At 45.0% G+C, this 16,217-nt stretch overlaps 1 protein-coding gene across 6 annotated transcripts in view; it reads left to right on the forward strand.

Moving 5' to 3' along the window:
* Nucleotides 1-6,977: 6,977 nt before the first annotated feature.
* Nucleotides 6,978-16,217, forward strand: part of TEP1 (telomerase associated protein 1) — a 40,683-nt gene continuing 31,443 nt past the window's right edge. For 2 of the 6 annotated variants that reach the window (XR_014261211.1, XM_082452332.1), the window contains exons 1-6: nucleotides 6,978-7,202; nucleotides 10,901-11,581; nucleotides 13,980-14,159; nucleotides 14,437-14,571; nucleotides 15,326-15,487; nucleotides 15,898-16,059. Coding sequence is in view for 5 of the 6 variants with exons in the window: in XM_082452332.1 (XP_082308458.1) it covers nucleotides 10,925-11,581; nucleotides 13,980-14,159; nucleotides 14,437-14,571; nucleotides 15,326-15,487; nucleotides 15,898-16,059 (1,296 nt within the window). In the remaining variant the exon portion in view is untranslated. The remainder of the gene's footprint in view (nucleotides 7,203-10,900; nucleotides 11,582-13,979; nucleotides 14,160-14,436; nucleotides 14,572-15,325; nucleotides 15,488-15,897; nucleotides 16,060-16,217) is intronic. The other 4 variants (XM_082452328.1, XM_082452330.1, XM_082452331.1 and 1 more) reach the window with 3 other exon arrangements.

A 16,217-nucleotide genomic window follows, 5' to 3' on the forward strand; every position in this document is an offset into this window, starting at 1 on the left:
GGGGCCCTGGGCAAGTGCACTGAGATTCAGGGTAGTATTTCGACCCCAGAAGGGAAGTAGAGTTAGGATCGGGAATTGGGACAGAAATCATTCCTACAGAGCAGGCAATCATGGCAATCCAGGGATTAGGCTACAGTCTGGTGAGTTCCTAGAGATGTAGGATTCTTATCTTTGGTAAATCAGATAATGAACCAAGGTGTTGTAGGTACTCCCCTACTACCTGCCCCCACTCTTCCTTCAACCTCCTTTGTGGGTGAGGGTGGAATTTACACACCTGCGTTCATCTTTTCAAGGTTAACTCAGGAACTGGATAGAACTGGGGGTGTAGGTTCAATACCAATAAGTGTGTTGGACTATATGAGTCTCCTATGCCTAATTCTGGGTTGCCCATGTTCTTCTCTTTGCTTCATGATCCTCTTCAGAAAGCTCACCTCTCCTCTATCCCAAGCCTTAATGACTCAACTGGGTTCTAGTCGTATTATTATTATGTTATTTTAGCAGCCCTCATCTCTACTTGGATTTACCACTATCATCGGTTCAGACTCATCATGCTTTGTTGGCGCTATCATTTTTCCTTTTTCCTAGACACAAAACTTTGTAATCATCTTGAGCTTGCTCTCCTCTTATCTTTTTCTTCACTCGACTCATCATGTAATTTTGAACTACTGAAATAGAAACCTTACTGGTCTCTTCTCCAGATATTTTCCCTGTCAAATATACTATATATATATATATATATATATATATATATATATATATATATATTATGCCCTGGACATCTGGAAAATCGATAACAGAAAAGGTTAAAAAATGAAAAAAAAAAGGGGGGTAAAAATCACATAAAAATCCTACTAGCTGCAAAACTAAGCGTTATTATTTATCCAGACTGACAGTCCAGGAGGTAGAAGCAACAATGTCCAACCAAAAGAGTGAAAACCTGCATAGAAAGATTGTTTAATAGAACCATGGAATGAAGAGGTTTTGGATAGTGCAATTCAAACCCTTCTTTACACAGTGTAGGAAGCCAAGGCAGGTGGCATAGTCTGGATAATGAAGAGGAAGGCTTTTCAATGAGAGCAGTCTCCAGGTGACATACTTATAACATCAGGACCAAGAGACTCACTGGGACAAGCACCACAGGTTAGGTCTACAGGCAGAACAGTAATTAGGACATAATTACTCTGTCAGGGCCACAGACTACATTCCAAATCCTAGCTAACTCTTGGGATCAAGGGATCATAGGTGGAAAAGTGTGAATTTATCACAACTTCTGCTAATACAACTACAAAAATATACATACATTACATATATATACATGCCTATGCATAAATACATGCATGAATACATGTATATGTCATTAGTGGTGAGATTATAGTCTTTTTTTCTCTGAGAGATAGAGGTTTACGGTATTATTATTATGGCTGACGATTCAAGATACAATAAGCTGTATTTCTGATTTAGAATTATGAAAAAAGGATAGCTTGAGAGTGTGAATTAGAGTGAATTAGAATCAGTATCTTGGGTTCAAGCCCCAAATCAATTGCTCTTTTGGTAATCATGAGTAAGTCCTTTAATCACTTTGAATACCAGTGTCTTTTTTTTTTTAATATACATCTTTATTGGAGTATAATTGCTCTACAATGTTGTGTTAGTTTCTGCTGTACAACAAAGTGAATCAGCTATATGCATACATATATCCCCATGTCCCCTCCCTCTTGAGCCTCCCTCCCACCCTCCCTATCCCCCCAACCCCAGGTTGTCACAAAGCACCGAGCTGATCTCCCTGTGCTATGCAGCAGCTTCCCACTAGCCATCCATTTTCCATTTGGTAGTGTATATAGGTCAGTGCTACTCTCTATGTCCCAGGCTCCCCTTCCCCCTCTGTGTCCTCAAGTCCGTTCTCAACGTCTGAATGCCAGTGTCTTAATCCATAAAATAGAGATAATACCTGTACTATCAACATCATAGTGTTATTATAGTCATGAGCTCCAGAGCTTGGGATAGTCCTAAGGATCTCTACACACATTTCAAAAAGGGTACCCTGGTACTCTGAAATTAAAGTTCCAGGCTACACCCTTTTAGATTAGCAAGCTAGATGACGCCAAACAGGGTGGCCAGTGTGCTGTAGCACCCCTGAGACCATGAGTGCCATACAGAGGGTTACAGGTTTATCCCCAGCTACTCCAGACTAACACTGCTCCTGAGATAGGGATATGGATTCATCTGGACTCCAGCTCAGGCTAAGGCATTTAGGGAGCTAGAGGTCTTCTAGTTGTATACCAGCTTGACTCATTACCAGACAGGTAATCTGAGCCTCAATGCATTGCATAGTTTTCAAGCGAACTGTCACTGATTAAAGCCAACTCTCTCATAACGGAGGAAGAACTGCTTGTTTCAGGGCTTCCCTGGTGGCGCAGTGGTTAAGAATCCGCCTGCCAATGCAGGGAACATGGGTTCGAGCCCTGGTCTGGGAAGATCCCACAGGCCATGGAGCACCTAAGCCCATGTGCCATAACTACTGAGCCTGCTCTCTTGAGCCCGCGAGCCACCACAACTACTGAGCCCATGCACCTAGAGACTGTGCTCCACAACAAGAAAAGCCACCGCAATGAGAAGCCCGTGCACCGCTGCAACAAGAGAAAACCTGCACGCAGCAATGAAGATCCAACACAGCCAAAAATAAAAAAAAAATTTTAGAATATAGCTAAGATTGTTTAAGTGCTTGCTATGTGCCAGGTAGTGTGTTAACTGCTTTACATGCATTATCTCATTTAAATGCCGAACAACCCATAAAAAGTGGATGCTATTATTATCCCCATTTTACAGACAGGAAAACTGAACCTTAGAGGAGTGAATTTACTCACCAAAGGTCACACAGTTTATAAATGTTGAGCATGTATTTAAACATAGGTAGAAGGACTTCCAAGCCTGCTGTCTTTATTATGCCACATCTCCAATGTAGATTCACCTCCATGGAGTGGTAGGCTTTATTCACGAAACTCATACTTAGACTCTACAAGTGGGAGCAGTTAAAGGGTATTAATATCTTTTAACAATCTATAATGGAAAAGAATCTGAAGCTCCTCTGGGATGCCAAGTGCAACCGAATAGGTGCCTGTCCATAAATCACTGCTTGGGTGATTCTTTGAAGCTGGCAGTGGATAGACTGAATAGAAGCACAAGCTGTGAATCTAAAGGTAAATATTCACAAAAGGGAAAAGAAAAATCTGGTGAAACCAAGGGTCTTTATAACCCCCAGGCACTCACTGCCCTCTCAGCTTCTTATCAGAGATCTACCCTTCCCAGTTCAAAGTCTACTCCCTCCAGGAAGTTGCTCACGGTCCCTCCTCCACAGAATCCTGAGTTTGTTCCTTAGTAGAATATAACACTTCTCATAATTTGCCTTGTATTATTGTGTCTCCTGCATATGTCTGTCTCCTTTATGAGACCGTGAACCCTTGAGAAGAAGGCACGTTTTATACATTTTACATACTGTCTTTGCACTTCATAGGTGCTTAACAGATATTTATTGACTCAAAATGGGGGAGGATAAAAAGTGTGCAATAAGATTGACCCAAAATGGGGGAGGATAAGAAGTGTGCAAAAATATTGACTAGAAGAGGTGAGAAATTTTTAAAAATTTAACTACAATTGATGTACAATTTCAGGTGTACAACTTCAGATTCTTTTCTATTATAGATTGTTACAAGATACTGAATATATTTCCCTGTGCTATACAGTAAATCCTTGTTGTTTATCTGTTTTATATATAGTGGTGCGGACCTGTTAATCTCATACTCCTAATTTATCCCCCCACCCCTTTCCCCTTTGGTAAGCATAAGTTTGTTTTTGAAGTCTGTGGGTCTGTTTCTGTTTTGTAAATAAGTTGATTTGTATTTTTTTTTTTAGATTCCACATATAAGCAATATCATATATTACTTGTCTCTGACTTACTTCACTTAGTATAATCATCTCTAGGTCCATACATGTTGCTGCAAATGGCAATATTTCATTCTTTTTTTATGGCTGAGTAGTATTCCATTATATATATATATATATATATATATATATATATATATCTCAATCACATCTTCTTTATTCACTCATATGTGGGTGGACATTTAGGTTGTTTCCATGTCTTGGCTATTGTGAACAGTGCTGCTATGAATATAGGTGTCCATGTATCTTGTCAAATTAGAGTTTTCATCTTTTCTGGATGTATGTCCAGGAGTGAGATTGCTGGATCATATGGTAGTTCTATTTTTAGTTTTTTAAGGAACCTCCATACAGTTCTCCATAGTGGCTGCACCAACTTACACTCCCACCAACAGTGTAGGAGGGTTCCCTTTTCTCCACACCCTCTCCAGCGTTTATTATTTGTAGACTTTTTGACGATGGCCATTCTGACCCGTGTGAGGTGGTACCTCATTGTAGTTTTGACTTGCATTTCTCTAATAACTAGCGATGCTGAGCATCCTTTCATGTGCTTGTTGGCCATCTGTATGTCTAAAGGTGAGCAATTTTAATAGGTGGTAGAGTCCTTAATAAAGGGGCTTCTAAGGGCTGAGGAGATGGCACAACTTCACCCCAGAAAGTAGTAAGTCTGGACACTGCATTCATCAGTTGGATATTGCAGCTTAATACCATTGATCAACAATTATGGGTGTAGGCTGTCTATGGAGGAGAAAGTGAGTCATCCTCTAAGAACCTGGAAATAAGCTCTATGAGAGTTAACCCAGTGGGGAATGGAGTGCCTCCTCAGCTCTGGTAGTTGTTCAGTTGGCAGAATGACAGTAATCTGAAGAAAGATTGCTTCAACTCAAGGGAGTGGCTAGTTTAGAAAAGCAGCACTCAAAGGAACAAATAATACAGGGTGCATTTAGCACTGTCCACTGAAAAGAAAAGCTGAGTTTGGACTTTGTAAACATCTTGTGAATTGAGAGATCTCCTCTGTTGCAAGGCAGAGACAGTTCATCTGGCTGTCTCAAAATCCAACTGAAATATCCTTTAGAGATCGATCAGTCAGTTACTGTCCCTCTGCCTAGAGAATCATTCTAGACTGGTGATTTTCAAAATGTGGTTCCTGAATCAGAGGTCAGAATCACCAATACCCAAGAGTTTCCTAGAAATGCAGATTCTCAGGTCCTATCCTAAACCTACCAAATCAGAAATTTTCAAGGGGGGTGAGCAACAGCCCTAGTTTTAATCAGGGGTTCTTAACCTTTAGCATGTATCAAAATTGCCTGGAGAGCTTGTAAAATACAAATTGCCGGGCCTGGCCCCTAGGGCTTGAAAATGCAGACTCCAGACCCCACTCCGACTGTCTAGATCAGTGCTTCTCAAAGTTTAACGTAAGTGGGAATAATCTGGGAATCTTGTGAAATTACAGATTCTGATTCAGTAGGTCTGAGGTGGGGCCTGAGAGTCTGCATTTCTTATTAATTAATTAATTATTATTTTTTTTGGCTGTGTTGGGTCTTCGTTTCTGTTCGAGGGCTTTCTCCAGTTGCGGAGAGCCGGGGGGCCACTCTTCATCGCGGTGTGCAGGCCTCTCACTTTCGCGGCCTCTCTTGTTGCGGAGCACAAGCTCCAGACGCGCAGGCTCACGGGCCTAGTTGCTCCGTGGCATGTGGGATCTTCCCAGACCAGGGCTCGAACCCGTGTGCCCTGCATTAGCAGGCAGATTCTCAACCACTGCGCCACCAGGGAAGCCCGAAAATTTGCATTTCTAACAAGGTGATGCTGATGTTGCTGGTCCACAGCCCATACCTTGATTAGCAAGACCCTAGGGCAGAGATTCCCAAACTTGTCTGCACATTAGTATTATCTGGGGAGTTTCAAAAACTTCTAATGCCCGGGTCCTCCTCTGAAGATTGTGATTTAATCAGTCTGGGGTGTGGCCTGGGTTTGGGGATTTTTAAAAAAGATTTCCAGTGGTTCCAATGTGCTGGCTTTGAATTTCTTTGCTCTTGCAGCTAACCAGAAAGGACACTCTAGATCCTCCTAGTCAACCAGGAAGCAATGGTCACCAGTTGTTATTCTTCCTGTACCACCAGTGTGATGCTAAAATACATTATTTATAAGTTGTAGTTCAGGATCATAAAGGGGACAGAAAAATATTTCTTATAAAAAGAGTGTAGGGACTAATGGGGTAGGTGGTAAGAGAGGCATCTAAGGACGTTAGGTGGGATCTGGCTCAACAAATTGAGAATAAAGGATGCCCCTGATCCTGAGCTGAAGCTTCAGCTGTTACCTGAGAATGCAGGTACCCGCTACCCTTAGGAAAGGGATATTTTCCAGAAGACAGATCATCTGTCTTACATGAGGTAAGCATGTTTCTCCTGCTAATATCTGTTTGGCCCTGCTCTTTATGAAACAGCACCAGCATTACCATCCTAAAGGTCACTTGTCCCTTTCCTGAGCCTGGTCCCACTTTCTGAAAACAGTTCCGCATTAGCCATTCAGGATGGCTCCAAAAAATTCTTTGTCCAGGGACCTATCCCAGATGGACATAAGCTGCTCTTAGTTCACTCTGCCTTAATTATTTGATATTTACACCCGGTTACAGGCCATTGCTTTAGGCTTTCCGTCTCCTTTTATTTCTATTTTCACCAAGTAACTTTCGCATGAATTAAGAGTCCCACTATACTATTTGATACCAGGACAAAAGGTGTCCAGATCGGCAGCGAACATGCCAAAATCTTTTTCAAGAAATGGTGTTGGAAGATATTACAAAAGAGAGGAAATTTAGCAAAAGAGCGGAATTTGGTACAAGAGGAAACCTGAGGGACAGGAGAAAAGAGGACGAGGAAGTGGGGAGGGAGGGGAAAGGCGGCGGGAGGGAGTGGGACTAACCTCTGGCCCCAGAAAAGGCTGCAACGCCCTCTCTGCAGAGGCGTCGCCAGCCGCGCATCTCTCCTCCCCGCAGGCCGCGACAGCCCCGCCCCGCGTCTTCGGCGGCGCGCCGTCTCCTCCCCGCTCCCGGCCCGGCCCCACCTCCGGCTTCCACTCCACCCAGCCGCGGTGTCGGGAGATCGGTCTTTTTCCTGCTGCCGAGGACCGAGCGGCCCCGCGTGACAGCCAGCTGCTCCAGGCCCGGGTGGCTCCGGGGACGGTCGAGCGCCGGCAGCAGCTGGCCCTGGCCCCGGGTCTAGGCGTGGCCTCGGCCGCCGGGGCCGGTGGGGAAGGCCTAGCGCGGCCAGGTAGTGACCTCCCGGGACTCGGCGGGGCGGGCGCCGGGAGGGGTGCCTCGGCCCTGCACCTCCGGCAGCTCCGGGAGCGGGTGTGGTGTGTGAAAGGGGGAGTGGGAAGGATGAGGGAAAGGGAGGGCCCGGGGATAGAAGGACGCAGGAAGAAGGTGGAAGAGACCAAGTGAGAATGGGTCGCTCTTCCTTGCGCTGTGTGCTGCTTGGAACGGAAACCCGGGCTGTGCTTAAGCAGGGTAGGCTGTCACACAGCCAACTTAAAAGTGTGGTGGCTATTAATGTGTTAACACGGCAAGGTCTCCAAGGCATACTAAGTGCAGAAAACGAAACAAAACAAAACAAAAAGGGGGGTGGTGCTGGATATGGGGGAAGGGAAGGTACAGACCTATACATATATTTGTATATGCATAGAAAGTGTCTGAAACTCTTCATATAAAACTTAGCAGTGGTTATCCCTGGAGAATGGAATTAGAGATGGGGATTTTTAATTTTAATTTGTAGAGACTTTTACTTTTCATTTGTAGGTCAGCTGAATCTCCCTTCACAAACACCAGGGTGTGAAAAACATGTAACTATTTTTCTGTTAACTTAATTTTTTTTTCTTTTTTAAAAATTTATTTATTTTTGGCTGAGTTGGATCTTTGTTGCTGCACGAGGGCTTTCTCTAGTTGCAGAGAGCGGGGGCTACTCTTTGTTGCGGTGCACGGGCTTCTCCTTGCAGTGGCTTCTCTTGTTGCGGAGCATGGGCTCTAGGCACACGGGTTTCAGTAGTTGTGGCTCGTGGGCTCTAGAGCGCAGCTCAGTAGTTGTGGCACACGGGCTTAGTTGTGGCACACGGGCTTAGTTGTGGCACACGGGCTTGGTTGCTCCGTGGCACGTGGGATCTTCCCAGACCAGGGCTCGAACCCGTGTCCCCTGCATTGGCAGGCGGATCCTTAACCTCTCTGCCACCAGGGAAGCCCTGTTAACTTAATTTTTGTTATGAGACTCATTCTTTTGAAAATCTTGAGTCGATTCTGAGATTCCCCAGTCCTTTCGCTGGGGGCTTATATAGTGCAAAGACATGCGGGAAATGTACAAGCCTATATAGGCCATCATTCTTGATGCACTTTGCCTGCACTGATGTCCAGTGAGATATCCATTGTCCTTTCTGGTTCTGGATTGTCAGTCCATTCAAGTCTTCTTGGAAGTATTCTACATTCCTGTCCATAAGCTCTTGCATATTAAGGATTAAGCAATTGACTTAACAACATACTTATTCCTAAAATACATAAATGTAAATAGGAGATAAGCATTTGTCCAAATAAGAGAGTATGTACATTCCTAATGATATAAATTCAAGCATCCTCTCAGGCAGAGGTTCTTAATTTGCAGTTAGTGGAGATTCTAGGAGATCCATGGGTGTGCTCCCTGAAAATTGAATGCAAAGTAGTATATACTCATGTTTTTCTGTGAAAAAGCTCCATGGCTTTCACCAGATTCTCAAAAGCTTCTGAATCCCACTGACTAGACATTGTTGCAACAATGGTGAACAAGGCTAAAGAGTCTCTGTGCTCAGGAACTTATAGTCTGGGGGGATGAAAGACAAATGAACAGGCAATTACGATATAGAGGATGTGTTCTATGCTAGAGGAAGTACAGTGTGGGAACATAGAAGGACCACCTGTACCAGACTGGGGGCTGGGTGTCACCTGAGGCTCCTTGGAGGAACTGACTATTAAACTGAGTCCTTCAGAGTGAGAGGGAAGTAGAATTTGGCCTAGTAAAGGAGGGGCTGGGGAAGGGGGGTGGTCTTGGTAGAAGGAAGAATGTTCTAGGCCTCTGCCTATGCAAAGTCCAGAGTCAAGAGATACCTTGGCAATTCATAAGCTGAAAACAATTTGTATGGTTCAAGTTTAACGTTAGATGGAAGTAGCAGTAAGAGGTGAGGCTGGGAGGTCAGAAGCCAGGTTATGTGTGTGATGCTGGGCATGCAGAGGTGAACAAGACACAGGAGCCCTGACCCTCAGGGAGTTTTATTTTATTTAGGAGAAACCGTGAACAAGTAGGCAAATCGGCTAACAAGATAAATTTTTATTATGATGAAATAAACAAGGTGTTGTAAATGGTGGCTGGGGTATGTATTGGGAGCTCCTTTAGGCAGATCTACATACTGTGTGCCACGTGGATTGGAGGGTTTCAGCGATGATGGTGGCAGGCAGAACAGAGAGAAATGGATAGATCTGGGAGACACTGAGGGAGTAGAATCAATAGGATTTGGTAATTTATTGGATGATAACAATAATAAATAATAATAGCTTCCACTTATTGCACACTTACTAACTCTAAGTACTTGATATATTTTTTCTTATTTATTCCTATACAACTCTATCAGGTAGGCATTTATTTCAGTTTTGTAGGTGATGAAACCGCGGCACAGAGAGTTTAAGGAACTAGCCCAAGGTCCCATCAGGATTCAAACTCAAGCCTATTTTATACCAAACTCTTGTAAGCATAGGGGGCAATGAGGGGGAATGGATTTGGAGAAGAGGTAGAAAGATGATACATTTGGGATCTACGGAGTTTTGGGTACCTTTGAGTCATCCAAGTGGAGATGTCCAACAGGGGAATGGATAAATGAGTATGAAGCTCAGATGAGATCTAGGTCAAGGAATAAATATGTGAGTTGCCAGCATAGCAGTGTTATGTGGAGCAACAGAGTAGGTGAGACCACCCTGGGAAAGTATATAGAAGCGTTAGAAAAGAGCTCTAAGCAGCATCAACGTTCAAGGAAGAGTAGAGAAAGAACCCCCCAAGAAGCTGTGATTAGGGTTGTAAGAGGAAAACCGGGACAGCACCGTGGAAGTCAAAGGGAGAGAGTTTCAGTGAGACAGTGATCACAGGGTCATAGTCCACTTGAGAGATGAAGTAAGGTAAGCTCCAAGATACGTCTATTCTTATAGTAAGAAGAATTCCATTAGTTACCTAAGAGGACAGCCTTGGAGGAATAGTGGAAAAAGAATCCCATTTAGTTGGTTAAGAGTGAGTAGGAGGCAAGGAAGTTGAGGTGGTGAGTATAGACAACTTGATCAAAATGTTTGTTTCTCTGGAGCTAAGAATCCAGAGTCCAGATTACGAGTATGGCTCCTGTGCTAAGTTGGGATCATACTGATAGCCCTGGGAGTTCTCCTTTACCCCTTCATGTGAAGACATGTTCCTTTCCTTTCCAGCTCTTACTTTTTATTTATTTATTTATTTATTTTGGCTGGGCCGGGTCTTCGTTGCGGCATGCAGGATCTTTTAGTTGCGGCATGCAGGATCTTTTAGTTGCAGCATGTGGACTCTTAGTTGCGGCATGTGAACTCTTAGTTGCGGCACGAATGTGGAATCTAGTTCCCCAACCAGGGATGGAACCCAGGCCCCCTGCAGTGGGAGCATGGAGTCTTACCCACTGGACCACTAGGGAAGTCCCTTTTTTTGTTTTTTAAACTTCCTTACTCTTAAGCTTCTACCTTACCTTTTCCCTACTCCTTTCCCTTAGAATACTCCCTGTATACATCCTTGGAATGAACCCAGTCCTGGAAAAACAAATATTGGTTGTTTTCTGCCTTCAGGTCACTGGCATTACCAGGAGGACTATGGGAAAGATTTAGTCCCAGTACGCATGTACTCCCAATACAGCCAGCTGCTCATCACCTGTCTTTCTCTCCTTCTAGGCATATACTGGTTGGGCTCCAGCCATGGAGAAACTCCATGGGCGTGTGTCTACCCACCTGGACATCCTCTCCTTGGAGAACCGGTGCCTGGGCACACTTCCTGACCTGAAGACTTTGGAGAAACCACATGGGCATGGGTCTACCCACTCAGACATCCTCTCCTTGGAGAACCGGTGCCTGGCCACACTCGCTGACCTGAAGACCTTGGAGAAACCACATGGGCATGTGTCTACCCACTCAGACATCCTCTCCTTGGAGAACCGGTGCCTGGCCACACTCCCTGACCTGAAGACCTTGGAGAAACCACATGGGCATGTGTCTACCCACTCAGACATCCTCTCCTTGGAGAACCGGTGCCTGGCCACACTCCCTGACCTGAAGACCTTGGAGAAACCACATGGGCATGTGTCTACCCACTCAGACATCCTCTCCTTGGAGAACCGGTGCCTGGCCACACTCCCCATTCTGAAGAGCACTGTGTCCACCAGCCCCTTAACCCAGAGTCTCCAGATACCTCACATGGTGCAATCTGACCTGTGCAGCCTGAGTGCCAGCAACCACCTGCTCTCTGAGCCTCCAGCCTCAAGGGCTCAGTGCTTCTCTGAGGGTCTAGGCCTTCTGACCTGCCCCAGGGTCTTGAAAACCATCTCTGCCACAGAGAGAGCTCAGGAAGCAGCTTTGGTAATAGCTCCAAACAGTTGTCTTCACTGCAGCCATGTCTGTTAGAATGTCTAGTCACTAGCTTTCAGTGCCACAGTGTCCCTCTGTGCTGCTCTGTGTCTGTGTACCTTCTTTCCTCAGAGCCTCTTCCTGAGGCGTCTTTTACCCGAGGGCTGTCTTCATGAGCATCATTACTCTTATTGCTTATCTAGTGCAGAGACTCTGGACAATAGAGCATAAGTAGGTTTTGTCCTTGGAAAGCCTCTGCTTGGGAGGAGAGCTGATATACTATTGCACTAGCAGAGTCAATCAAGTGCTTTTGAGATCTTACAAGGCATGAGAAACAACTACAGTACCACTTCCCTGTGTGTGCATGTGCAGACACACATCCACTTGTACACATCTATATAAGCACGTTTAGTATACAGGTCAGGATCGGTAGACAAACACACATTCCTTCTATGTAGACTTGAGATTTGGACTGAGGGAAAGGCAAATCTGAGCCCTCTACCATTTTTGCCAATTATAAGCCACTCAACCTTGGGCAAGACTCTTAACCTTTTTTTTTTTTTTCTAAATTAATTTTTATTGGAGTATAGTTGCTCGACAATGTTGTGTTAGCCTCTGCTGTACAACAGAGCGAACCAGTTAACGCGTATATACACATCCCCTCTTTTTTAGATTTCCTTCCCATTTAGGTCACCACAGAGTATTAAGTAGAGTTCCCTGTGCTGTACAGTAGGTTCTCATTAGTCATCTATTTTATACACAGTAGTGTATATATATGTCAATCCCAATCTCCCAATTCATCCCACCTCCCCTTCCCCCTCTCTGGCATCCACAAGTCTGTTCTCCACATCTGAGTCTCTACCTCTGGCTTGCAAATAAGTTCATCTGTACCATCCTTCTAGACTCCACACATTAGCGACACCACATGATATTTGGTTTTCTCTTTCTGACTTACTTCACTCTGTATGACAGTCTCTAGGTCTATCCATGTCTCTGCAAATGGCACTATTTTGTTCCTTTTAATGCCTGAGTAATATTCTATTGTATATATGTACCACATCTTCTTTATCCATTCCTCTGTTGATGGACATTTTGGTTGCTTCCATGTCCTGGCTATTGTAAATAGTGCTGTGATGAACATTAGGGTGCATGTATTTTTTTGAATTATGGTTTTCTCTGGGTATATGCCCAGGAGTGGGATTGTTGGGTCATATGGTAGTTCTATTAATATTTTTTAGTTTCCTGTTTTCCATAGTGGCTGTATCAATTTACATTCCCACCAACAGTGTAGGAGGGTTCCCTCTTCTCCACATCTTCTCCAGAGTGGTCCACTCTCGCCACTATTATTCAACATAGTTTTGGAAGTCCTAGCCGTGGCAGTCAGAGAAGAAAAAGAAATAAAAGGAATCCAGATTGGAAAAGAAGAAGTAAAACTGTCACTGTTGGCATATGACATGATATTATACATAGAAAATCCTAAAGAGGCCACCAGAAAACTACTAGAGCTTATCAGTGAATTTGGTAAAGTCCCAGGATACAAAATTAATACGCAGGAATCTCTTGCATTCCTATATGCTAACAACGAAAGATCAGAAGGAGAAATTAGGGAAACAGTCTCATTTACCATTGCAACAAAAAGATTAAAATACCTAGGAATAAACCTACCTAAGGAGACAAAAGACCTGTACTCAGAAAACTATAGGATACTGATGAAAGAAATCAAAGACAGCACAAACAGATGGAGAGACATACCATGTTCTTGGATTGGAAGAATCAATACTGTGAAAATGCCTATACTACCCAAAGACTCTTAACCTTTTGAAGCTTTAATTTCCTCACCTTTAAGATGAGATCAATGAAAATCCACTTCATAGGGTCATTGTCAGGATTACGGCTACTGCCATCTTACATTTATTTAGGGCTTTGCAATTTGCAAAAGAGTCATACATACATGACCCCATTTAATCTTGTAACAGCCCCATCAGGTAGGTGGCAGGGAATGAGGAAGCTGAGGCTCAGAGGGTAAGCTCACGATTGCTGGGCGATTGATCTGGGACTTGGCGCTTTTTCTTCTGACTCTAAAATACCTTAATAGCCTCTTGGGAGGTGTGTTGTGAAGGGCCCCAGGCTCCTAAGCTGTGACATCAATAAGGAGATGAAAGCAGCCGGAAGATCATGAAGCATCTGAGCAAAGGCTCAGAATGTTGATTTGGGAAAGGGCGTGTGTGTGATACTGAGAGATCACTCTTGTCAGACTGGACAGATCCATGCTGGGGTGTGAGGGGAGAAGAGTTTAGGTGCTAGAAGGTAGATGTGGACTCTTCCTAGCCCTGGATGCTGCTTTCAGATCTCTCTCTTGTATGAGGGGCTGTGGGTGAGTGATGGGATTAATAACTCTCACTATCCCCAGGGGCGATGGTCTTCTGGAGAGAAAAAGCCAGAAGACAAGGAATGGGCAGATGCTCAAATGCCTTTTTATAGTCTAAGCTTGGGAGAGGAGGAGGATGTGGAAGAGTTGACCCTGAAGCTCACCCCTGGGGACTCTGGCTCTCATCCTGAGCCTACTGACCAGGCCCTTCAGGAAAAGAAGGTAAAAGTCCCAGAGCTGGGGAGAGGTTGACGGTGGAGGGGAGGGCATAGCGAAGGTGGGTGGAGTGGTCACCAAAGGCTGGTCCCCTCCACAGATGGAAGGGGAAGGAACTCTGGTTTCTTACTTCCTAATCCCCTTTTCTGACCTCTCAGCCGGACAAACATCTGCCCGAATCTGGGTTCATTCTCTCTGTCTTTGGAAGTTGGCCTGAGTGGATGCTTAAGTTGGTCCTTATTACCTCTTTTCTCCTTTCTTCCCTCTCTTTCCCAATTCCCAGATGGTTCTAATGAGCTTTCTGTGTTCTACTCTGGTGTCAAATGTAAACACAAATGATGCAGCTTACTCTACCCAGGCTTTCCTCCTCAAAGCCTGTAGTGAACTTGCCCCCTTGGAGCCTGAATTTATACTCAAGGTATTGTGACATGAAAGAGGGGATGGGAGTGGGAAGTTAGGAGGAAGGGAGTTTGGTTGTGGTGTGTGAGGGGGATGGTGAGCGGCTTTATACTAGGGGCTGAAGGAACTTTACTTAGGAAGGCGGTAGGATCTCTGGGTGAGCCTGAGGCCCAGTCCCTAGGGTTCTCTGAGGAGTAGGGGAAGATAGGATTGAGAAAGTGTATCCTAGGGTTTGTTTATTTAGTAGGTACACAGGGTAAGTACACAATGCTAGGCCTTGAGGGTTATACCAACAGATAAAACGAAACTTGGATCTGGCTCTTAGGGAGTGTATGGTATTATTAGCGAAGCAAAAACGATCCCAAATATTAAATAAATGCAAATGGAGTAGTAGATAGTGAATGTTTCAGAAGCAGAAAAGAGAGGGAAAATGTTTCCTATGAAGCTTTGGAAGATGGCAGGATAAATCAGCAGTTTGAACCCTGGGTAAGTTTTTGATAGACATTGATGGTGGGAGGTCTTCCAAAGCAGGAAAGGACAAGGTTAAAGGCCCTTAAATTGGGATAAGTAGACTTAGGAGAAGACTGGTGAATAAGGGCTAGATCATGGAAGATGTAGAATGCCAAGCCAAGAGGCTTGGATTTTATATTTACAGACAATATGGAGGGCTCAGGAAAGGTTTTATGCAGGCAGATTAGATAAGCAAATTCGTTTATGGCATGGTGCTGTGCAGAAGTGGCTGAGAGGCCAGCACTCCCTACCCTGTGCCCTAGGCATCTCTGTACGCCAGGCAGCAGCTGAATGTCCGGGATGTGGCCAATGAAGTCTTGGCCATTGCTGCCTTCTTGCCAGTCTGCCGCCCCTACCTGCGACGGTATTTCTGTGCCATTGTCCAGCTACCTTCTGATTGGATCCAGGTAGCCAGGTTCTACCAGGTATGGCATTCAGTTCCCTGACTTTTGACCCTCACTTGGTTCCCTCTCCTTTGCTCACGGCATCTGTGGAGAAAATTCTCAGACACTTTGGCCTGCCCTCAGCTGTCCTCAACCCTGGTGCCCAGACAGGACAGCTTCTCCTGGTACCAGGCTGAGTTGCCCAACAGGGAAAAGATAATTGAGAAGGGTTGGACTGAGTTTGAGAAAACTTGGTGTTATTCCAGACCTCGTGTTTACAGCGAAGAGAATAAGAATCTGAGAAGTCTGCCCTCAGGTCCAGGACCACAGAAATTGTCGTTGTAGAGCTGGGGCTGGGGACTTCCTATCCTGTGCTGTCACTTAACCCCAGGAAGTGCTCTCATTTTGTTTTGGAGGGTCTCGCTCCTGATGGTTTCTCGTCTCTCTGACAGCGCCTGACTGGAGAAGAGGAGGACAGGCTGGTGCCCCTGCCTGCCTGCCTGCGTGCTGCGATGACGGACAAATTTGCCCAGTTTGATGAGTACCAGCTGGCTAAGTATAACCCTCGGAAGCACCGGGCCAAGAGGCGCCCCCGCCGGCCACCCCGCCCTCCAGTCAGTCCCTGCCTCAACCCTGGTCATTCACACCCTAGGCCCTTTTCCCCCGGAAAGTGAGAGGGGTGAGGGAACACGCTGACCTCCTTAAATAGCTGACATGTTTCTACCACCAGGAATAGAAGGAGTCAGAGAAATGCAGAGGAGCTGGGTAGAGC

Source organism: Balaenoptera physalus (genome assembly GCF_965194825.1).
Source record: "Balaenoptera physalus genome assembly, chromosome: 2".
Lineage (NCBI taxonomy): Eukaryota > Metazoa > Chordata > Mammalia > Artiodactyla > Balaenopteridae > Balaenoptera > Balaenoptera physalus.